Source organism: Acipenser ruthenus, chromosome 3, assembly GCF_902713425.1.
Source record: "Acipenser ruthenus chromosome 3, fAciRut3.2 maternal haplotype, whole genome shotgun sequence".
Taxonomy (NCBI): domain Eukaryota; kingdom Metazoa; phylum Chordata; class Actinopteri; order Acipenseriformes; family Acipenseridae; genus Acipenser; species Acipenser ruthenus.
The window spans coordinates 31,975,315-32,000,699 of NC_081191.1; the positions used below are offsets into that span (position 1 = coordinate 31,975,315).

At 36.3% G+C, this 25,385-nt stretch overlaps 1 protein-coding gene across 7 annotated transcripts in view; it reads right to left on the reverse strand.

The window, feature by feature from the left end:
• LOC117394896 (triple functional domain protein-like) overlaps positions 1–25,385 on the reverse strand; it is a 189,950-nt gene that overhangs the window by 72,379 nt on the left and 92,186 nt on the right. For 3 of the 7 annotated variants that reach the window (XM_059012804.1, XM_059012806.1, XM_059012801.1), the window contains exons 5-13: positions 24,085–24,277; positions 22,820–23,332; positions 22,112–22,234; positions 16,360–16,563; positions 13,445–13,588; positions 10,994–11,224; positions 7,906–8,028; positions 5,984–6,175; positions 906–1,075 (exon numbers count right to left, since the gene is read on the reverse strand). In XM_059012804.1, coding sequence (XP_058868787.1) covers positions 906–1,075; positions 5,984–6,175; positions 7,906–8,028; positions 10,994–11,224; positions 13,445–13,588; positions 16,360–16,563; positions 22,112–22,234; positions 22,820–23,332; positions 24,085–24,277 — 1,893 coding nt within the window. The remainder of the gene's footprint in view (positions 1–905; positions 1,076–5,983; positions 6,176–7,905; positions 8,029–10,993; positions 11,225–13,444; positions 13,589–16,359; positions 16,564–22,111; positions 22,235–22,819; positions 23,333–24,084; positions 24,278–25,385) is intronic. The other 4 variants (XM_059012805.1, XM_059012807.1, XM_059012802.1 and 1 more) reach the window with 3 other exon arrangements.

Consider the following 25,385-nt stretch of genomic DNA (forward strand, 5'->3'; position numbering starts at 1 on the left):
GATGGTTATGTCTGTTGTTTTTGTACTTACACCTGTGTAACTTTTGCCATTAACACTAAAATAAACATTGGCCACCTACAGAAAACACACATCTATTTATTGTGACCAAATGTAAATAGTTTAATTTCTGTTTGAGTAAATGAGTCTCAACACAGAAGGAAATCATTCAACTGAAGTACAAATTATAATAAAATGATCTCTTGTTGACAACCATCAACACTAAACATTTTTAGAGCGGCTTATTAATTACTGTAGGCTTAAACTAAAAGGTTGGATGCATTACTCACACATCTGAATTTGTTTATCCAGGTTTTAAAAACATACAATTTTCATCTCGGATCAAGATCAAAATCCTTCATTCAAATAAAATCTACATATACCCTTTGCATATTTGTTTACTACGATAACTGGTCTCCCAAAGGAAGCAGGCCATATTAAGTAGTAGTAGAAAAACAACTAAATCATCCCACAAACACTGTGTGACTAATGAGAGAGCGCTATTCACAGCAGCCTTATGGGACAGCATCTGAAGAGACTTTTTACTGCATCTCAAACAAACCGATTATTTTTGTGTTTCCTATAAAAGATGATTATTATTATGATTAGTACAATTATAATTACAATTTTTAGTAGTAGAACAAGTAGTAAATTAAAAAAAAACCATTATATAAAATGCAATACATTAACACGACAGATATCTATAAAACTACAGTACATAGCCTTGAAATTTGTCTGGTATGAATTTGTATTTATTATACCCTCAAACTCTTCTTCTCAGTGGCCATCAGCTTCAAGCCAACATTAAGAAAATCCTCTACGATATCTTATTAAAATCAGACTGACTGCTGCCTCTCTCATTCTGCAGTTGCCTGGCAGCCAAGTGTGATAAAGGGTCATGCTCTTACCTCAGCTGCTGAATGAGGTCCTCTCCCTCCTTGATGACATTGACAGTGACTTGCAGGGTTGTCTGCTGCTGCTGTCCGAAGCGCTTGATCAGGTCCTGCACAGCCTCCACAGACTCTGCATACACATCATCCAGCAGCTCCTTCTGCAGCTCTTCCAGCCATGTCCACAGCTACAGACAAAATTAGGAATAGAAAAAAAAAAGAATAGAAAGAAAACAGTGATGCACTGATTTTTTTTTAAAAAACATAATGAGATCATGATTGCCTTGTGCATTGGTAGGCAGCAACTGTTGTACAAGATTGTTCTATTAATACAACTAAACCCCAGTATGTGTTCTTTAATTTTGCTATCTTAAGAACAAAACTGGGCAGCAGATCTAGCAAGGGACTCAATATTTCTAATGCTATGAGTTATTTGGATTTGTCGGGGTGACATCATCAGACCTGATTCAAAACAAATTAACCATTCTCTCACACTTGCTGCTCTCCCCCTTGGTGTTATTAGCAATGACTAGAAAGTAACCAGGGAATGTATCACAAGTAAATCAGCAAAGCACAACAACAAAAATAGATCCAACTTTTTTTTAGTTAAAACGTATCCTTTCGCTAGAATTAAACACTAGATTTACAAAAAAAAGAAGAAAAAAGTTATCATAGTCTAAAGAAGGCATTCGCTGAAACCACTGTCTACTTGAGGTTGTTGAATTTATGGAGGCATCTTGTCCTTCCAAAAGACGCCCAACACAAAGTTATCTTAAAAATGGATTGTGCCTCCTGATGTTAAAAAGACCCAATACATAAACCCTTAATGCATTCTTTTTGCATCTCCTCAAACTGCACAACAGGTGGTCTTTCAAGAGAAGCAATAGAAAGAGGCCAATTTAAATGATTCAATACTACCGTGCAGCAATAACTGCAGGGACATTAATGTCTTACAATGCAAGGTTACATTGCACGCCACGCCAAATACTTGAGCAAATATTTACATAGTGCCACACTGCTGCACACTGGCAAAAACAGCTCCCCCTTAATTCAATCTGCAAATAAAAGCTGGTATATGTTTGTTTGATGCAGAGATGCAGCTAAAGGACAACTCTATGTGTGTTTAAAATGACCTCTCAGTAATTAAAATGTGGTTATCTGTAACTCTGCTCAATGCAGTATTCAGTGATCTGTAGAATTGCCGTACCTGGGACCTCCAGAAAGAAAAGAGGGCATGGTACAAATCAAGGGCCAGTACTTGGTCAAGGTCAGGGGTCGGCAACTTGTCCATATACGTACACGCATGTCCGCGGCAGTGAATACGTTTAAGACACACACACGCATATAATTGTATATAACTCCCGTTTTGTTTGTCCGTGGAAAATATGTTTTTTTTTTTTTTAAATGCCCATCACCACTCTATATGGTGCCGACCCCTGGTCAAGGTTATGTAGTTTTATTTTGTAACGATTGCAAATATTTGAATGTTCTGGAGCATATTTTTTAAATAACAGCAATTACTGATACCATGTTTTTTTTTTTTAAATGTAAAAGTTTATTTAAAAAAAAAGAATAAGTGGCTAATAAATTAATATATATATATAGCAGTTAGCAGTAATAGGTATAGCCAGTGCTCCAGATAAGGTTTTAGGTCATTGAATAATTTACTCTCCAATTTAGACACGTGAGTAAAATGCAACATTACCTTTAAGTCATTTCAATAAATACTGCACATACTTTAATGCCAACTTATAGGGTATGCATTAACTATAACCTTACATTTTAATTGTAATGTTACTTTGAATTACTGTAAACAATATTGGTCTTACAATAAAAACAACAATTATTATTATTTGCTTTATTGACCACAAACAATATGGCTGTGAAGCAAATAAAACACAGAAACAGTTGGAATATACATAATAAAAAGGCCTCCATGCACATACTATATATTTCTAAAGAAACAATACTATTGTATTCCTTATTGATTGCCTTGCTATAGCAATATAGAGCATACCGACTCTCTCCAAACTGGAATATTGTATTTATTATATAGATTTACCTTCCAACAATTCGGTTGACAGACAGGTAAATTGGTAAGTTAGGTGGAGGGGGACTAAGAGAGCACAGAGAAATCCAGAAAACTTAAATATCATGCATAATTCCTTTTTTTTCAATGCATAAAACACCAAGTACCCAGCTTATCTGGAGTGCTGGGTATAACACTAATGTACCCTGACCCATTTTCCCCTCCCGCTGTTCTCAGAGACAACAGCACCCAAATTCCATTTCCTGTGACAGGCACTGCTGCAAACCAGACCACTGCTAAGGATTATTAGTGGCCTAATTTCCAATCACTGGTGTGCAGCAGTGTGCAAGATACCTGGCAGGCAAGCAGGAAATTACACTGAGACTCTAAGTGCCCCATATTAGCAATGTGCATTCAAATTAAATGCACCGATATGATCACTTCTGTTGTCTTTTGCCCTGGTAATCTTGCATTGCATTCGAGTCACTAGAAAAATGCATAGTAAGTGTGTTTAAACAATTTGTTTTGTTTCAACATCATGCGTCTTCGCTTTAACCAGGCGGGGGTCTGTGAAGCAGATGCTGTGATTATACGGGTCATGCATATTCATAAACCTGTTCCTTCCCTTCAGAACCTGTGGCAGAGGAAGTTTTGATTGGACAGCTGAACCAATCAAAATGCTTCTCTACGAGAGGAATTGGGAGCCAATGAAATGTTTGTGAACAGGCTGGATTCTAGCAGCCCATTTTGTGAATTCAGAAGACATTTTGACTGAAAAATCAAATGCATAATCAATGTGAAATGAAAATAACTAGTCAAAACTGGGTTATGATCAGAGATATGTTCATAAAAATACTGAAACAATTGCAATTATGATGAAAAGGATATTGCAAGAATACATACTACAATGTAATGCATTGTGTTTTAAACCCTACATCCTGTTCAGTAACACTTTAACCGTTTCAAAAACATACATGTCAAATACAGATGTTAGCCTTTTATTTTGTAGTATTTATACAGTAAGTGTATGGTGCAAGGCTAATTAATTTGATGTATTTCAGTATTTTCTATGAACAAATATTTCAGCAACAGCAACCTATGGTGTTTTTTCTAATATTATTTAACAAAATAATGCAAAAACTCTGTTTGTAGTGTTTTACACAACTGGAAGTCGCAATATTGTGAATGACTGATGTACTTCATAAAAAAAACTAAACAAAACAAACAAAAAAAATTAACTCTCAATACAAGCAATTAGCCTAGCATTCAATTCTCCCTTATATAACTCCCAGCAGGGTACTGATTTCAATTGCCTGAAATAAGAAGTCTGCTATTTGTAGTTACCAAGATGCAATACTTACTAATCACAAATTCCAGCAAAAACTCAATTATACCATTTTGTACCACTCACTTAATGTGTCTGGTCCAATTTTTTTTTACCAGATTGTGTATTAATATCTTTTATCCATGTTGAAATTCTTTAAAACCAACATGTTTTTTTTATTAGTGTTGAATTGACAAGATTGCCGATTGTTTTGAAGAGGAAATCACATACTGTGTATAACAAAGTAAGCAAGAGATATATATATATATATATATATATATATATATATATATATATATATATATATATATATATATATATATATATATCCACAGGGAAATGTTCACATACACTACCAAGAAAATGTAAAAAGCAAACTTTAAAAACTAACAAAACCTTTATAGTTCCCCATGCTGTGCATATGCTTCTAAAAGATTGAAAGAATTTAAACTTACTGTTCTCATGAAACTTCATTAGGAAAAAGTGTATTGCTGCCGCTGTGGCTTTACACACAAATCCTGACTAAGCAGGAAGACTCTCCTCTCCTCCGAGGTAAGGTGTGTATTGTTTAGGAAATTACCTCCTATCCTATCAATCTTTCTGCACCAAACCCAGAGTCAGCTCCCAATCACACAGGGCAGACACAGGAAGGTGCTATATGCAAGGCTGCCAAAAGTCATAAAATGTCTCCTTTCTCACTGTAATATGAGAAAATATACAGGACACTATGGTGCATTAAGTCTAATATCGTTCATACTTCAAATTAGACTAGTAGGCAAAGTGCTTTTTTATAATTGAAGTGTTTAAAGATATACATTTTTACTTTTTGACTCTATGGCTATAATACAATACCATGCCCTATTCAAGTAGCAAGAAATACCCATGCTGATAAATTGAGTCATTTCATTTTCAAAAGGGAGATATACTAACCCTGAGAACATTAACATAATTTCTTGGACTAATCTCTTTTAAAAGAAAGTTAAATATGTAATCCCAGACTAATCATAGCATGTTGCAGCAAGAACCAAGACATTTTGCCAAATAAAAAGTTGAAACAGGCATAGGGTTGCTATAGGGCACAGGAACCATGAGACAAGGGTCCTAAAAGGACCATCGTGAAAACTGGACACTAACAAGCGCTTCTGCATGCAACTTCACCTAAAGGCATTTAGGCCCTGTTCACACTATATAACTGATTACGAGAACCACACTCAAAAAACGTTTAAATTAATCCAGCTCAACGTGTCCACACTAAAGTACTGTTTCATGTTTAGTCAGGCTTAATGCGTACAAACACTATTAAAATAGTCCGGTTACAGTTCCTAGCAGCGCAATGGACTGGAACTTAATATGACAATACCCAACCATATATTTTATGTTTACAACCAGGCAAATATGGAGCCCATGCCAGCAGAAGACATAGCGCTTTAGAATGAATGTTATGGCTTTGTTTCTTAAAAACACAAGGTACATTGTATCATCACGTGTACGTTTAATTTTGAACTCTGAAGTTCTCCTTGACCGACTTCTTCACTTCGCTTCAATGTGCCTTGATTTCGGCGTCTGATCTGAGTACTGTATTTGTAATGTCCATGCGTCAAAACATATCAGAAAGCATTTTGGGATATTGGAGGATTCACAAAAATGTAGTTTGGTATTACAGCGTCCACACTTCTGATAAACCACACTACCTGATGCGATCTCATTTAAAACCGGACTCGAGACTTTTCACTGGTGTCTTACCTCCTTGACGTGAGTGTGAAAGGACACAGACATGTCCAGTAAGACCTTGCGCTGCTCTACCCTCCTCACAAAGTCCTGGATACGGTCCTCCAGCTGGTGAGCAGCCTGATAAATCTCTTCTGGATCACACTCTCCTGTTTGAGCAAGCTGCTCTGCCGCTTCCAGCAGCTTGTCTGCATTGGTGTATGTGTTCTGTGTGTGGACACAAGGTTTCAAACACATTTAGGCATATGCGTAAGAAATAGGGGGTGGATTTATTAGATATAATACGAATCAGAGGGGGATGCGTAGCATGAAATGCCATTCATAAAAAGGAGCAGATGAGAACATAAATACAAAATTTGGTGGTGAAAATTGAATGGCATTTCTTGTGCTTTTAGTAATACAAGGGAATTTCATTCTTAAATCCAAATTAAGTTTTCAATACACATTTTTTACTAAATAAAATACTATAGAATGTACTGCAGTATGGATTTATGATATAATTATAATGAAAGGTTTCTATGCACGGAAAACAAGTAATTTGGTATGGTAGAGCAATATGTCTGTACTCAAACAGCAGCTGAAATATAAGTAACACAGTAACTCCAGTTACCACAATTTCAGTGTTTTATCCAACACACCCCATGTAACACAATCCTTGATTTGTATGTGCTTAGAAACTCATCTCGGAAGACTGATTTTTATAGATATTGCATAAAAAGTCATTCTAAAAGAGTGAACTGTCAGCAAGACCCCTATGCATTTAAATCAATAATCTCTTACTGCGTTGTTTATTACGTATGAAAGCCAGAGTGGTTATTTTCTCCAAATAAGGAACATTTTGTGAAAATGAATTGTATTCTAATGTACATACATTATTATACAATTAATATATAAATTCTTCTTTCTAACACACATACTATCATATTTCCAATGTGATTTCCAACGGTATTGATGTTTTTTGCACATTTTCATGAATGACTTGGTACAGTAAATCCAAGCCGACCAAGGGCAGCTTTGCCAATGGTCCAGCAATAAGGACTCGTTCAATTTGGAAAGGTGGATATTGTTATGTGGGATATATGATTAGTCATCCGGTTGCTTCCCCAGTAACTGCTAATATGATTTCCTGCGTTTCATGTAAAATGTTCAAAATGACATCACTGTAGACAGCTGAACTCAGCACTGAGTCACGCATCCCTCACATCCCTAGCAACACCAATTATACTGGCTTATTAACCTGGCACTAAGTAATTTCTTTATTTCTAACATATTCATTAAAAAACAAGATAATCCAAACCAGTACCAGAATATATGGCTAATTTACACTATGGCCTGTGTGGACTCTGCAGTACATTGAATTATTAAAATACAGGCATTATTCTTTTTTTCTTTTTTTTAAAAAATGAGAAACCTTATATTTTCTGCAGAAATGTCCTTTCATCCAAGACACTACTACAATACAATTCCTGTAAATGGGACTTTATTAGTTGAGATGGCTTTAGTACAACCCATACACTTACAGTTCAAGACAAAAAACAAGTAATTTTACTATTAAACATACCCTAGCCTACTGTTAAAGCATATTTTGGTAAGACTACTTTTGTAGAACTTGAAGCCAAAGGAATCACCTCAACCAGTAGAAAATTCAACAAAAGTGCACACATATCAGGCACCACAAGGGGGTGGTAAACCATATACTGTAATAAGCATAAAACATAACACAGCTCCAAGTAGTAACTGATTTGTATCATATGTAATCATGTGCTGTTTCAGCTTTAAACTTACAATTTCACATTTACTTTTATTTGTATAGCACAATCTATAAACTGTTGTGGTAACTAAGATGGAAAAATATTCTGAATAGTAAACAATAAATCTGATTCAAAGAGCTGACAAAAGCATTTTCTCGTAACGGGAGAAGAGGAGAATGCTTTTACCTGTGCCACTTCCTCGAAGTCCTCGTGACGCTTCTGCAAAGCTCTTGCCCTGTGCAGCGACTTCCCCACTCCTGTGTGTTTGCTTAAGAAAGCCTCTCCATGATTCTCAATCCAGTCCAAAACCTTAAGGATTAAATACAGAAAAAGTCAAACACTACGTATCTTTGATAGTTTTGACAGAGCAACTGCATATTTTGCTGGGTGAACTCGCAAAGCCAAGTGGCCCAGTTCTGATCTTTGTACTGCCAGAAAGACGATACTGGCTTTTCATAATCCAAAGGGCTGGAGTGTTGTCTAAATGTATCTTATTTATACAATGAGAATGTTCAGAACTTTGACTTCTCATATGTGCTTCCTGTCCACCACCCCCTGCTCCCCACCCCCCCCCCCCCCCCCCAAGTTTCAGGGATGGATATATAGTAAGACTCCTAATACATAGTAGTTTGACTCGCTACCAGATTTACTGTTTACTTATTCCACGCACCTGAGCTTGATCATTTTAAACAAGTGGCTAACAATGTGGCCTAAACTGCTTGGTAACAAATGTTCTGCAGCACTTAGAAGATTAACTGCCTGTTAGGTATCCCTGATCAGTAAGTGCGGCCACGCCAGGAACTAAGTGTTTTTGACATAATAATGGTTCTGACATTATTAGACCACCAGGTGGTGTTTTGTGCTTCACATAGAGCCAAGTAGAATCAACAGATAAACCATGTTACATACATTATGTTACAATAAATCTTCTAACAGCCATGGCCATATACTAGAAGAACCATAGTAAAGTGAAAGCCTTTTATAGATGGTGCAACTGTTATTAATACAACTATATTACCATTTTTAAGCAGATATAAATGTAACCCTGATGCCTTCCTAATAAGAGTTAATATGTAGCTGTTCGCTCTAAATCATCTTAAGATCATGCACCTTGGGTCACCTACATTACAATATGTTCTATGGCAGCTCTGATTCAAGGCAATGAAGATCTAAGTTAAACATCCAAGGGCTGTGAGAGGAAATAAACACTGGCACAAGTTCACCTAGCAGGTCATTCTAATTTAAAATTGAAGTTTACAGTTTTGTTTATCATTACGCTTGTGTAGCATGTGAGATCTATCAAGGGACCACACAGAGCCATTTTGATTTACTAAGTATACAATGCATTACATGCAAACAGAATGGCATATGTTTCTGCACTTGCTCTCTGCTATGGGGGTACCAAAAAACTCTGTCCAATGTAACAAATTCTATGGCAAATGGAATTATCTTTAATACCAACCTTTAGGAAGTCAGATTAATTACAATAAATATCTAGAAAAAAGTGGTATATTTTTAAATTGTGAAAGTGTATCTTTCGTCAAATCTGTTTTATGGTGCGACACATCATAACCAGAAGGAATATTAAATGAAACAATTCTGAACATTTATTCAGGGTCTACAACCTATGCATTTGTTTTATTACAGTTTTATTTTTTTGTTTGTTAAACATCTGTTTGTCTGTTGCTTTGGACAGACATTTGCTCACTCCTTTGGTACAAATATACTGTTTTTGTTATATACAGATACATATAGCAACATCCTTACATCCTTCTTGGCAAAAATGGTGAGCCAGGGGTGCCTGCCATAACACAATCAATACCCTGTGGCTTAGGCTTTTTGTCTGTGGCACAAGTAGCAACTATCATAATACTGGCTCTCAAAATAGGTACTGTAGCAAAGAATTTGAAAATGTTTTTCACAGTGTTTGTAAAACAGTCAAGTATATTGATAGTGTCACCCAACAACAAAACTCCCTTCCGATTCCACTCGACATTTCAATAGATTTTCATTTCAGCCTAAATAAAAAAACTGAATCTGATTAACAGATCCAACAGTCAGAATTAGTTCATTGCTTTTTAGTAATCTGATCCATCTAATAAACTGGTAGAATTAGCACATGTGTGATTTTCTGTCCACTCTGAGGAAATTGCTTAGTAAATTAAAATATCTAGCTGAAGGTAGCTATTTCCTCGATTACATTCTCGTGGTTTACCAGCTGGCTTGTGTGATCCTACCAACTTTGTTTAAAACATTAAAGAAAACATACAAAAAACGAAAAAAAACATCACGGCAAGGCCTAAATAGGATACTTTCATTTTTGTGGATCAGAAAAATGTGATTAAAAAAGCAATTCGGACATTATGTGGTTGCCTTTATTTGAACCTTAGAAACTACCATTCCATCATGCCAAAACACAAATAATTAAAATAAGATTGGAATGCGAGGGAATTGTGTGTATCTGTCACCTGGCTAGTTAGCAGCAAGTAATCAATCCAGTGCTGTGACAACCGGTATGGGAAACAAAGTTATCCTTCATTATTTATTAAGATTGCCTAAAGGTGGTTAGTTCAGGTGTTCAGGTGGGAAGAGGCTATATATTTTGGGGGAGGGAGGGGTTGGGGGATTTCCAATCAGGACTAATATAGAGATAAATGGTGGCATGATCTACATGTGAATCCTACAAAAATATACTGCAATTGATTGTACAGGATTGTTTGTATGTCTGCGCTATTTTAAAATGTATTAGATTATCATTTAGACACACACACACCCAAGTTACCCTGCTGCATCAGGTCCTATCGTCATCCCATCAGGGGTTACTAATGCCTGATAGAGTTTGAGATGTCTTCTTGTATTTTGTAGTGCGTAGCAATAGCTTTCAGAATGTTTTGACCCAGATTCTTGATCCACCTTCAGCTTCTAGGTTACAGTCATACATCTTTTACCACTGGGAGGTCTAAATCTTTCAAAAAAATTCCTACAGTGCCATGCTGCTAATTAAAGCAAGTGACCTAGTTAAGCAATTACAGTAAGCAGCCCATATATGACCTTGGCCACAATTGTATTAAACCTGTTGCTAACTTAAATAGTTACTGGCCTTCCATATTAAATGTTAAATCTCTCTCAGGTACCATAAACTGGATTATAGACAAACTGAGAAGAAGAAGGGTTATCACAGTGCTGAAGTGTGGGGCTGTAAAATGAGTTGTTGCTTTCCTAGAACAGCAAGAAAGAACTCCTGAGCTCAGCAGTGCTGTCCTGTTTGACTGACCTGCTGGACATCCTGTTGGAAGACACAGAGCTGCAGACGCTGGTGCAGCCGGACCTTGCGGTGCTGCCAGATGTTCTCCAGCTGCCGCTGGTGGTGCAGCACCTCGTGGATGATGTCCAGCACGTGGTGCACCGCCTTGGAGTAATTGGCAGAGGCTGTCAACGAGTCCGAGCTGCCAGGGGTCAGAGGTCGCTGCAGTTTGTCTAGCAGTGCTTTCCCGTCCTGACTTACCTATAGATTAGGTGAATGTGGAACACAAACAGATCAGTTCAGCCGTGATGCAGGTTCAGGTGTATACACTATGACTACGCAAGCTAAGCAAGTAAAGGATTATTAACCAAGGTTTTAAAATACATTTTTGTCTATCTTATTAGCACCATCACCATAATAACTTCCCACCACTGATTGTTTTGAAAATATTTTGGTTCTCTGCTTTTTTGTTTTTTTATAATTTGGCAAACCCAGGTGTTTCAGAGAAAATGTTACAGATGTTGATGCCGATTCCTGGTCACTCCCTGTGCTATCGTTCAAACTCACTCCAATGCCCTCGCTACAATCAGACTGTGTTTTCTTCCCCCGAAATATAATAATAAATGATGACTTAAAGATTGTCATCAGAATACTGTTCATAAGAGATAATACAATGTATTCCACAGCACTGGCTAGCATTCCTATAATACACCACTCTCATACTGTATAAGTACTGGCCAGTACCATTTTTAAAATTGCACAACTATGTGCTGTGTAGCAATATGTAAATAATGTAAAATGTAAAGCTATGGCCAAGGCATTGAAGATCACTGTAAAAATATTTTCATTTATCTAAAGTAGATATTTCAATATATATGACTAACAAAGTAATGTCAATAGTAGTAGGTTTTTAAGTAACAGCATTGAATGGCTCCAGCCAAAACAAACAGGTTTCAATCAAATTTTTAAGCAGCACTATCAAACACTAAATCAGTAGTCCAAAATCCAGTAGTGCAATGTTTGATATTGATACAACAATTACAATATTTTTTTTAATGAAAATCCAAACATTAATTTAAATGAATAGAGAATAAAGTTGCCTTACTACTGTTTATACTATGTAGGGTTGCATGGATACACCAGTTATACCATTATATCTTGATAATAGGAGGCTGTGTGGTCCAGTGGTTAAAGAAAAGGGCTTGTAACCAGGAGGTCCCCGGTTCAAATGCCGGCTCACTCACTGACTCATTGTGTGACCCTGAGCGTGTCAGTTAACCTCCTTGTGCTCCGTCTTTCGGCTGAGACGTTGTTGTAAGTGAATGTGCAGCTGATGCATAGTTCACACAGCCTAGTGTCTGTAAGTCGCCTTGGGCGTCTGCTAAATAAAATAATAATAATAATAATAATAATAATAATAATAATAATAATAATAATAATAATAATAAAATTGTTTGTATCATTTATCAAATCAATTACCAATGTTAATAATAAATGTTAATAACTAATAATTGATGTTAGTAAGTGAGAGATATGAAGCATCATATAGCAATCCACACTTGAAAACCTTCCTTACTTGTCAGTTAAACAATGTGAAAGGCTTATGGTTGAGTCTAGTCTAGTTCCCATTAGAGGAAAGGACCATGGTGTGTCATGTGACATGAAGGACACACCCCAGGGGAGTGACTAAAAAAAAATCAAGTGCATATGAAGCTGCATTTCTTGTAAAAAAACTAAACATATCAAATATGAAAACTAATCTTATATGGTTTATATGTCATGAACATTAGTACAAATGTTTTTTGCTTTATAAATATCCAAATGGTGACGGTTTAATTCAATATAATACTGAGACTAGAGGTATTTCTTTCCAGTAAAGCATTCACTATCTGTATTTCTGCTATCAGTATAACCGAGTTGGACTCCTGATTGCAGGCAATGTTCTCTTCTTTTTCTTTCTTATTAAACATCATACACTGAAAGTAAAGTGCATTTAGTGATACAGTTATTTTACTGTCTGTACTATTGTGCTACTTTTTCAAGAATAAAATTCAGTAATATATATATATTATATGGTTTTCTTTGAAATTATATTCTATACTGTTATTGTTGACATTAATACAACTGTTCCTTTCTTTAAAATTATCTAAAATAAAAATATCAGTTCTATATCCAGATGATTATTGATCGCAATATCATCATTTTCTGTTCAGCTTTTATCGTGATGAGAAAAACCTTGTATCAATGCAACCCTAACACTAAGGCTGTGGAAGTTTAAACGTGTAAATAGCAAACAAATAAAACATCAAAGTTTGCAGTGTGAACTTCTTAGGAAGACAGCATTGACTTTTTTTATTTTTTTTTGTTTTTACATTATCCCTCCCAGCTTTACACAAAGTCTTTAAACGTTTACTCTATTACACGTACTTTCAGCCTTATTTTATGCATCTGTGAATAGTATAGTCAAAATAGAAAACACACCACATAGTGTACCTCAGAGTAAGCCACCGTGATATGTTCATATAGACCCTGGTGGTGGTGAATGGCGTCTTCCAGATCCTGGAGTTCAGAGGGAAGATCTACTTCCCCACAGGCTTTGCACCACGAATCCACATTGTTCATGTACTGAAGGAATACAAAAAGAAAAGGATCATGATCAGTATCATTCAGACCAGACTGAAATGCAGCCACTCCAAAGAGTGGTGAATGCTCAACAAGTAACACACTCATTACAGGGTCTGAGAGGTCTGCTCCATTATGGGACCATTCCAGCACAGAGGGTGCAGGTAGAGATGGAAGGGTTTAGTTTATGTCACAGCAACCAAAGGTCCTGAATGCTTAGCAGACAGACGTCTCTGTGCAAATAGAAGTGCAAAAAAAAAATTATAATTCTATTGCAAATCTCAAAGTCATACATAACTATATTTGGAAACAAAGGTGTACAATCCAAGACCTATTCTGTATATGTGTCTGAAACAACTGGTCAAAGTCAGTTTACTGTTCACAGCACTGCTAAATATCTAGCCCAATTGTCAATAGGGGAGACTGTTAAAATCCTTGGACTCCTTCATTATTTACATTTACTTGTTACTGTCGTCTGGACTATCTAAAGCAAAAAGCCCTGCAACCTCCCCCCCAAAATGTGAAACCAACCAGGCTTCACACGCCAAAGCTGAAAACCATTATCCTTTTACTGCAATTTAAAATAAATAAATTAACAAATAAACAAAACAGTTAAATCTATTCTTACCAAATATAAAAAGTTTTTAAAAAAGATGCAACGGAAAAATGTAAATGTAAAACCTTAACTTGACCTCATTAGGAGTCATGTTATTCATGCTGCCTAACAGAAGAGAAAAAATACATACTAAAACTGGTGTTCTTAACTGAAGAGTGATGCACTCGTCTTCTGTGACGCACAATAAAAATGATGGCTATATCACCGTTTATTATAAAGCAATATATTTTTTAAACGTCATCACAAATGGCAACACATATTTCAAGGACACTCATTCTAATGCAACAGCAGCCATGAAGGGACGGAACCGTATGGCAGCCAGAAGGGTTTTATTAGTGTGGAGTAAATAAGTTACAAATTAGAACCCATCTCTTAAAAAAACACAATGCTAATTGATGACAACTCTGTGAATGACTATTCAAGTATCATTCCCAGACAGAAACCACTTCAGTATTAAGAAGTATGCCCACCTCCCAATGCCCAACTATCACCACGACGACTTAAGAACTACAGAAATATCAATACCGAGCAAACAGGGACTGAAGTTTGTGACACTTTGGTCCACAAACCCAAAAATCAAAGAGAAACACTGCTAGTTCAGGCATAATGAAACTATCAAACTGAAAAGGATTTTACTTGGAATACTGTCACTTATCTGTCTCGTTCAAGGGGGTCAGCCTTTGGCACCCACATCAGACTGGAATGTATTAATATTCATTTTTATAGCAGGACTAACCCTTCTGGCGATGAAAAAGTACATGCAAGCACAATGACTGTAAAACAAGAAATATCTGCAGCCACAAAATCTTGCAAATTTGAAACTAGCGTTTCTAGATGTGCAGAGTTGTTTTTTGCCTTTGTGCTGAAAATTAAACGTATGTTGTTGGTAAACAATAATTTCCAACACAGTATTATATAAATAAGCTTGCTACTACTCGAGTTTAATTTTTTTGCCAAATCGACGATTAATATCGACGTTTATTTTTGAAAGAATTTACCTTTTTATTTTTCAATTCAAGCAGAGCATGGGTGAAATCAACCTTTATGCTTAAAAAAAAAACCTGACTTTTTATGCCATTGAGAAACGTCTCATTTAGAGAAACGCCTTTATCATATTCGACATGCAACAAAACCATGGTTACCAACATTCTAACTGAAATAACGTTTGGTCACAGCGAAGCTATACCTTGTATAGATATAGAGCCTACACAAATTTAAAAAATGTCTCAAATAAACCGTAGAAAACGCAGCATATAAAGTCTATTACACAGGCTTTTATAGTATACATACAAGTATAAACAATAAGCACAGAACAAAACATTAGATAGTTGAACAGAAGTAACTTGCACTTATTCCGAGCTCCGCCCCTCTCCTTAAGCACAGCTGGACTCACTGGAGGCAAGGCAGACTGGCCCGCTTTGTCCTGCCGCGGAGACTTCAGCCGTCGGTCAGGGTATTGTGCACAATACTCAGAGTGTTTTCCTCTTGCGTCCCATTTTCAAATCAAACTATTAACTGTCACCGTATATACCTACAATAGCAAACGCTTACCTACACCTTAACCCGCTAATTTCAAAGTAGGCGATTTTAATGACAGGCGCTGTAGCTGGCAAATGGAAGTGCACAGGTCGGTCTGATGATTGACAGTCATTTAAAAGAATGAGAGCATTCTAGCGCTGCTTCAGCCAATGAGATCTGTAAGGACAGGATGAAATGACTGACGGTGAAACTACACTAGCCTATTAAGAAACCACTGATTTGACTGGCCATTTAGAGCAGAACTGAGACAGGACAGACAGCAAGAATAAAAACTACACAGACGAGATGATTTCTTAAATTATTATTTTTGGTAAGAAAATAAAAAAATAGCGAGTGGTTTTACCGATGTTTATCGTATATAAAATTTATTTCAGTCGGAATCATATTTTTGGGGAATTCGACTTTAACTAGCTTTACCGATTACAAATTGAAAAGTAGCAAGCCTATATATAAATAAATGCCTCACCATTGCTGACAATTAACTGATCCCTATTAAAGGCATTAACAAAAAAAAGTTAATTTTAAAGGAACATTTTCTAAATTTAGAACATTTCCTGCTGGCAAAGTTTTTTTTTTAACATTTCAAAAGGATGCAACTATAAAAGAAGACTGGGCTTACGTGTTGCCTCACCTGCTCAGCCTTCTGGTGAAAGACAGCGGACATGTCCAGTAAAGTGCTGCGTTCATCAAGCGCTGCAGCAAACGCCTTCCACTCCTGCTCTAGCTGGCTGGAGATCTGCTTGATCTGCTGTGATGCGTAGTGACCTGATTCAAGCAAGCGATTGCCCACTGACATGATGCGGTTAATATTTACATAGACATTCTGCGGGAGGGGAAAAGAAACACACAAAGTGAGGCTTGGTCAAACACATGACAAATAAACTTTATTCTGCAGGCTACTGTGAAACCAAATGGATGTTTGTATAAGAAGTGGTGCTACTTAGAACAAACAAGACCACCAATTAACTTTCCTATAAAAACAAAATAAGTGAATCCAACCCTCGCCAGGCAGTGTAAAGAAATTTATACTAGGCCCAAACGTACACAGCTTCATCGAATTACAGTATAGGCCTCCAAGATTTTTATATTTTATATTATATATATAATTTATGTAAGGTAAAACCACAAGGCTTTGTGTTTACTCTTGTGACGGCAGACACTCTTAGTTTTTTTAGCATTTAAGTGGGTGCAACACTCTATTGTCAGTGTCTACAGCACGCATTCAATTAATTGCAGGACTCCCTGCCTATAGATGTGTGTGTGTGACTGAGTTGTATGCCAGTTTGTACACCATTAATGATGACATTAGTTCCCATATACTGTAGAATCTTCAGATGCTTGTTATGTGAACATACACTGCCAGCTGCTTCAAGGCTTTAAATTGTAACCAAAAGTTAAACATAAATGCAGTCATAAAATGTCTGTATCTTCCACTGTGGGCAAACTGCAGGCAAATTGTTGACTCCATAGCAAATGTATGACAATTAATCCCACTGAGGCACAATGCCTATCAAATGTAACCTTGACCCGTCAGGAGAGAGAAAATATTTGTATAATGATATCCTTAGCAGAGTCTATTTTGAATACAGTGTGCAAAAATAGCTGTAAATATGAAAAAAGAAGGGTTAGGGCAGCTTCTTCACTAATTTCCCAAAAGATTAAAGAAAAAAAAAAATCGTAATAGTTCTATTGAGACTTGAACTACATTAGCAGCGAAGGACCAGGGGTTAGAGACAGTAACGGTTTACCTACATGTTAATCCCAAGGCAGCTACAGCATGTTTGATCTGTACATCTGGGTGAATACATTGCTTTCCAATGCAATTGCTAGATATACTGATATACAGGTAATTTAATTACATTCATAGGGCAATTCTTGACCCCTTAGAGGACCACAGTATAAGCTTTTAACAATATATTGGGTTAATCAAGGTCAAAACAGACAAGTATGTCAAGTAGGATAAACAGCCAAACACTGTGCATGTTCACCTACAGTAGCTACAGTATACTGGGTATTTGAAGATATGAATTCAAATGATATATCTAGTAAAGCCACATAGGACTCAATTAAACTGACTAGCCTATTATGTAGGCTATTTGCTAATTTAAAAGGGTGTTAAACAAAATTTAAATATATTCGCATACTTAGCTTATTAAATATATATTAAAACACATTATCAGCTTTTCAAAGAACATACATCTCAAATGTAGACTACATAAAGTATGTATGCATAAACATGCTGAAACCAAATACAGACATGGTAAACAAGGGCAGCCAACCTTTTTGTATTCAATGTTTTCATAACAACATCATGCACCTGGGGTTCTCTCAAATAAAAATACACATTTTCTATAGTCGTGATTAAAACAGATTTTAACAAAGCACTCATAATGGTCACATACCAGTACTTAACTGCATAATTTAGACAATGATGCCTTTGTTTTCACTTTTTAATGCTACTTATCCCTTGAACTTCGGCATGCATCACACTGCTTTCAGACACTGAAGAACCTTCTTTTGTACAGATTAACAGACCACACTGTGCTTTCCATTGCACATTCCTACTAGGGATATGCTTCTGGTACATTTTTATGAATGTTTAAATAATATGCAGGTGTCAGCGTAACCATATCTACATACACACACATTCTATATATTACATTATGATGTATACTGACAGACCTGGTTAGTATTTTCTAAGCAAAGAAACCCTAAATAAGCAAATAACGTTTCAACATCACGTGTACTTAACTACAAAGTTAAGAAAACAAACAAAAAAAAAAACAAAAGCACACATACACACCAAAGTATATACTGAAAAATTAGGGCTGTCACTCGATTCAAATTTTTGATTGGTTAATTTATAGGCATCAGTTGATTAACCGGTAGTTTAAAATCGGTAATCCATGCACATTTTTAATAAAGGTAACGATCTTATAGTGGCTGTATAATAAGCGTATAATAAGCGTATAATAAGGCTGTATAATAAGCGCAATGAGAATTTGGTCTTTTTGAAAGCATTTTTATTATTATTTTTATCTTAGTAAATGTTTATTTGTATTTGTATTATTGAGATGTACCTGTGCTGGCCCCGTGGGCACAAACTGAATAAACTAAACTTTTTTTTTTTTTTTTTTTTTAATTTACATTATAATATTATTCAAAGAACAAAAAAAAAACAATAATAAAAAAACAAAAGAAACTATCAAATGCACAGACTCCAATACATTGTTATATTAACACTACTGTTAAAAAAAAAATAATAATAATAATAATATCATCTTTGCTTTTTACTGCCATCAGTAACTCCATCCACAGTACAGTAATTGAATTTTCATTTTAAATGGACAAGCATTGAACATGTTTTTGTGGTACGACCAAAAAGTTCAAATAAGTAAGTAGCCTTTATTTAATAATAAATAAGCAAATAAATAAAATAAATGTGGAGCACATTAAGTAAGTGTGCTTCCTCCTTTGAATGAAATATTTCCTTGGCTGAGTGCTAATTCCATTTTCTCCTGCTTGGTAAAGAAATTCCACACAATGCTTTGCTTGGATGCCATTGCTATGTATTCACAAGACAGAATTTAGTGATCAGGAACGGCACTTTATTGTTACAACCAAACAGAGGCACATGTCCCACTAAGTCTTCTGCGACTGCCGTCAAAACCCAGCCTTTTTTTTTTTTTTTTTAAATCATATATATAAATCACACACATACAAAAAAAAAATATATATATATATATATATATATATATATATATATATATATATATATATATGATGAATGCAAATGCAACATAAACCTGTCTGGGAGCAGCATGGTTTATTTTATGTATGTAGGGGGAGGAAAAATATATCAAGAGCTACTGAAACTATACATTGGCAGAAATCCTGAAAAATATATTCTATATTGAACAAAGAATGTCAGCAGCAAGAACCGTTTTTTTCAATGGAAATTAGCCCTATTAGAACGATCGCTTTTACAAAATCTACCCAGATAAAACGATCCCGGTAGTGACCGACACTGAACTTTCTCCAGTGTGAATGTGTTATTCTCTCAGTGCAAACAAAGACCTTGGTAGGCTAATTCGAAGATAAGGCTGATTCATAGATAACCTATTGTAGTGTGAATCATGTGTGACTTATGCAACTGTTGCCATCTTCACACAAACTGCAACCATGGCAACAGACATGAGGAGGTAACAAGATTGAAACAACGTGCATTGAGAAAAGCATGAAAAATATGAAGCAATCTATGCTGGATATGCTTTTCAAGAGAAAAGGCATGTAATTACTCTATTCAGCATGCAAGTATTTTTTCATTTCTTTACTGTTTTCTTTTAAATATACAGTTTAAATGTTGATCAACATGAAGTTGTCTTGAAAGAACTACTGTATAAAGATGTTCAATTCAATTTGGGCGTTCCTTCATTATTCTGATACAGCAAATTGCCAAACCCTATTATAGTGAACAACCTGATAAAAACAAACATTTCTCCAGGTCCTAGGGGGGTTTGTTATAATGAAGTTAGACTGTGTGTGTGTGTGTGTGTCTATATATATATATATATATATATATATATATATATATATATATATATATATATATATATATATATATATATATATATATATATTGTATATATATATATATGTGTGTGTGTGTGTATGAAGTGCATTAATATAATTGCCCGTTTCATTCTCCTTGCAATCACCCCATTTTGGTATACAATGGTGCATAGTGCATTATGTCAATTGCATGCTAAATAAACTCCAAGCACCTAACAGCAGCATTTGTGCAAATTAATGGATCCCTCTGGGGAACATTGCCTCAGTCTGGGGAACTCTGCCTCAGTCTGGGGTCATTTCGGAGACCACGTTTTTGTATGTGCTACGGTCCTCATGAAACCACCTTGCAGCCCCTAATTTGGGAACCCCCTGTTTATGGTACCTTTCACCTCAGCCCATTCTTACTCATTTGAAGAGCTTCATTTAATAAAAATAACATTATTGCATTTAAATGAACGTTTCACACAGCACACTACATAGTGTTACTGTTTACTGCACAGTTAGTGCATTTCTGCAGGAAGGACCAATGGTAATTTCACTGTGAAGAACCCATTTTAATGTAGTACTACTGCATCACTTTATAAAATGAATAAAATGGCAGTTTTGCCACCGTCTTTCTTCTTCTGCCTGCAAGTTTCTTCAGCTAGAATGACCTAGTTGTGTAAAGCAGTCGTGGATGAAAAATCTTTGCCTGGTTTGTGTTCAATAAAGGGGAAGTAGACATTCTCACAATCAATCAGTGCTTAAAATAACTAAAAAGAGATGGAAACCTTAAGAAAAGATCATAATAATCTGGTCTTAATTATATTAACAATCCAAATTTACCAATACCATTATACACCCATAAATGCAATTATCAAAATGAAATATGACATACCGGTAAACTCACCTAACAAAGACAAAAAATAAAGTTTTCTAGACATCTGTTATAACACCAGCAGTAACACTGCAGTATAGCCTACATTTTTTTAACAGAACAATAAAAATCAATTAAACTAGAACAGACGTTTATTATGATATGTTATTGTGTGCACCGACACTTAATCTCTCGAATGCAAGTGGCAGTAACTAAATAATAATAACTAAAAATACCAGGCGACAAACAATCTTCTCTCAAGGGAAAAAAGGCATAAATCAATACCTGTTCCTTATGACATTAGTCGTATCAAATCATAGCAAGCTATAAATCATCTCCCAAATTTCTCCAGTGATCATCTTTTGTGGTTTCTATACTGCTGCCACAAACAATGACAAAGAGACAACAGAAATCTGTGTGCACATCTGTCTTGAGCAAACATAATTAGAAGACAGTCAGCAGCATCCTCTCGCTTCCCACAGCATACAGAGTATCTAGAAGAATACACTTCTCAATATCTGTGTATGGGAGTGAGTGAGTCAGTGGCTTGCTCTCATCCTAAGAATTATTTCAGTAACCCCTCCCACCACCAGCATCTCAAAGTGTTGTACAAATTAGCAGTTTAAACATTTCTATCCTTTCGTACTGCTGGAAGATGATATTAAAACAATAAAAAGTCACAGGCAGTAATGCTAACATGATGCCAAAGGTACAGCTAAAGCAAACTACAAACGACAGAATACCCAAAAGGCAAGTATTGGGAGTCTTTCTTCTATGTGTGTGTGTGCAATGATTATGGATCTCAGTGTAGGTCCTAGACCTTATCTGAAGTTTAATCGTTTTTGACCTATAGGACAGTAAAAAGTAGCTTAAATAAATAAATAAATAAATAAATAAATAAATAAATAAAACCCACTTTCTATTCATGTTTCTAATCTCTTACCATACAGTTCATGGCAAAGTGATCGTGCTGTGTCTGAAGTTCCATTGCGTGTGGATGACTGGTTCCAATCTCAGTGTAACTCGTCAGAAACAGGCCCTTGTTGTGCATGATCCAGTCAAACATCTACAGATGGAAGGAATTAAAAACAAAACTGTATTTTGCAGGGAAGCCTCCGACTGCACGACCAAAAGCATGTCCTGTGCACCTCCTGCGGAGTGTGCAACTAAAGCAACAAGGCTTTGAAATATTGACTTGACACGGCAAGCCGCTCTGCAGAGATTTATATGCAGAATACGTTCCGATAATGGAGGAACAGCTCACTATACACACAGACTACTGAGATGCCAAGGCTATTGGTGAACAAGCAGTTTTGCATGCCTCATCCCCAGTTTTTCTCAGTCCAAATAAACAGATTAAAAAGGATAGATGCCAATGGAGGCAACATGCCAAGTTTTCATTTTATAATAACAGCCATTAGGGCACAAAATAGGAGTCAAACTTTACCATCAAAATCTGCAATTTTTTAAGACCCAAATTGATGTTTAACACTGCTCTCCATTTAGAGCCAAGCTGCTTTTGTTTACAGGGGATAACCTTAGGTCGACAATTAGAGCTTAGCCACAGATACAGAACAGAGTAGGATACTGGTCCAAGATATAAGATCCATCAGTTCTAAGATCAGTTACACAGAAAGCACATGACCATTACCTTCTCTGCGTCTTGCTCAAAAAGCCTGAGCTGGAAACACTGGTCGAGCTTCAGCTTCCTGACGTGCCACATCTGGTGCAGATGTTGCCTGGTGGAGTGCAGCTTGTCCAGCATGGAGGAGACCTTGGGGACGAGGCTCTGCAGGTCAGCGTTGCTCGTCACCGTGTTCTTGTTGGGGAAGCCGTCGCTGCTCTGAATCCTGCGCAGCAGCTTCTGCCCCTCTGTGTCCAGCTCCTCGATGGGAGCTTTCATCACCTTCTTCTTGAGCTGCGAGTGCTCCTCGATCATGCGGCGCGCCCCGTCCAGGTCCTGAGGGAAGTCTTTTTTCACGAGCATCTCCTGCAGCTCCTCCAGTCGAGACAGCATGTGCGTGGCGTTGCTTATAAAGTCCTCAAACGCCACCCGGATCTCGATCCACTCCTCGTGGTTGTAATCCAAGCTGCCTTCGAAATCCGGGGTCAGCTGGGAAGGGTCGACAACTTTGGTAAGGCCTTCTATTGACACCATGCTTGTCTAAAAAGAGAGAGACAGACAGAAATGGAAATTAAGAAGCAGTGATCCAGATTTTTTAATTATACATGATTTCAATAGACACACTTGTTTTCATCAAACCAGGAAGACATTAAATAAGACAGAAACATCTAAAATGGTTTGTGATCTGATTCTTCCATCATTGTAATAGATGGTAGCTTCTTGGGCAAGTAATTCATTCATAATATCAACAGCAAGTTTTGTTATACAGTGTACCCTCCTTATTTAGTTTTTTTTAACTTCAACACTGTGTATAAGAGGGTAGTCAATCAGTCAAAGGGTCCTACACAGTGATGACAATTTACAGTAAATGTCCCATTTGAGAATATCTGAAAATCTTAAGAGCAATGTACTGACAACACATATAATTATGATATTTTCAAAAACTGTAGCAGCCTTCCAGTTTTTGTTAAATAACATCTGTGGTACATAACCTTTAACTCTGTTCCTCACCCTGTAGGTTTATACAGAAAATCGATATTTTAGGTATGTATCGATTTTTTTTCTTCCAGTAATAAAAAAGCCACTAACTGACTAAGCGACCATTATCACTCTTCCTGCAGGGACCTGTATTGAATTTATTTTTAAATAGGTTCAGTACAATTCAAATACCAATTGTGTTTTGGAATACAGTATGTACCCCTTCTACTTAGTTAAACTGGAGTTTCCAACAGGGAGATTGTTTTTTTTTTGTACACTTCAAACAGTGTTCAGCTCAAGTAATTATGACTTACCTCAAATTCAAACTTTGAGCTGCCAAAATTAGTCCTCTGTTTCTGCCAGAAGTTGTCAGGCTTGATAATCAGTGCAACATGAATACAGCATGGGAAGGATTCTTGGAGGATCTTTAGGAGAGGTTTGATTGAGTCCCACTTTGAACCACGCATGTCCACAATGACTGTGAATCCTCGCTTACACACATCCTCACTTTGTGGAAGAAAGAAAAACAATTACAGTCAACAACCATTAAGTAGTATTATAACTTGTTGCCATAATTCCAGTTTGTTTGCATATTATTTAAATTCTATTACACACAAATTAATACAGGACCCTAAAAGGAGGGAAAAATAAAAAAAATTGCCAGAAGATGCACTGGGTAAACTTTCATAAACTGATGCCGAGTTAAATCCATCAAACAATCAAATCAACTTTGGGGGGAAGCTTCCATTAAAAGACAAAGTTTTTTTTGTTTTTCCCTGTTTAGTGGATTTTAACCTAATGTATTTTTATTAGCAGTGAAAAGTGTACCAGTACAAATGCCCCAAAAAAGACACTGAAACAAGTTCCAAATCAAAGATAGGAATCTACTGGCTGTCACCTTGTAGCTCTCCTGGGCTTAACAGGAACTCTATTATATAGTACTTCACTCCAGATGTTGTGCATAATGCAAGTCACCTACTTTGAATTAACTGGCCAAAAACAAACAGAATGAATAGCAACCTCCCTGGTTAAAAGCTGCAGCATGCTTCTTAAACTTGGGATAATCTAATAAGTCAGTGACTAAATTCGTCATGAATAGAAAGGGGGAGAGACAGAGTGAGACAACTAGAAAAGCTACAATAAGGCTTTCTGCTTCAAAAAACTGGCAGAATCTGCACTGTCCCTTTTGATCTCGCAGAGCCAATCGTGGAACCAGCCCCCTTTTCTTGTTTCCATAGTAACACGCACAAGCCAGTCAAATTAGGGTAGAACTGTTCATTCCAAATGTATTCTACTTTGTATGCAGTTCAGAAGAGACGGCTTTTGCCAACTCATGAAAATAAAAATCTTTAAAAGCAAATACAGTTCTTCCCTCCAACTTCAGATAGTAGGCTGACAACAAGGGAGTGTTGAGGTGTCTTTGTGCAGTCCTATGGCCCATACGGGCATTCAAAATAATGGGACAGCTTTTAGAAATGTCTCCGTGCTGCATACCATTGATAAGGCTACATTTTTTTTCACAGATATCACAATTTACGTGAAATTTACCCATTGCCATGTAATACGTAGTTCCAACCAAATTCCCATTTCTGAAAGAATAGTGTAAATATACATA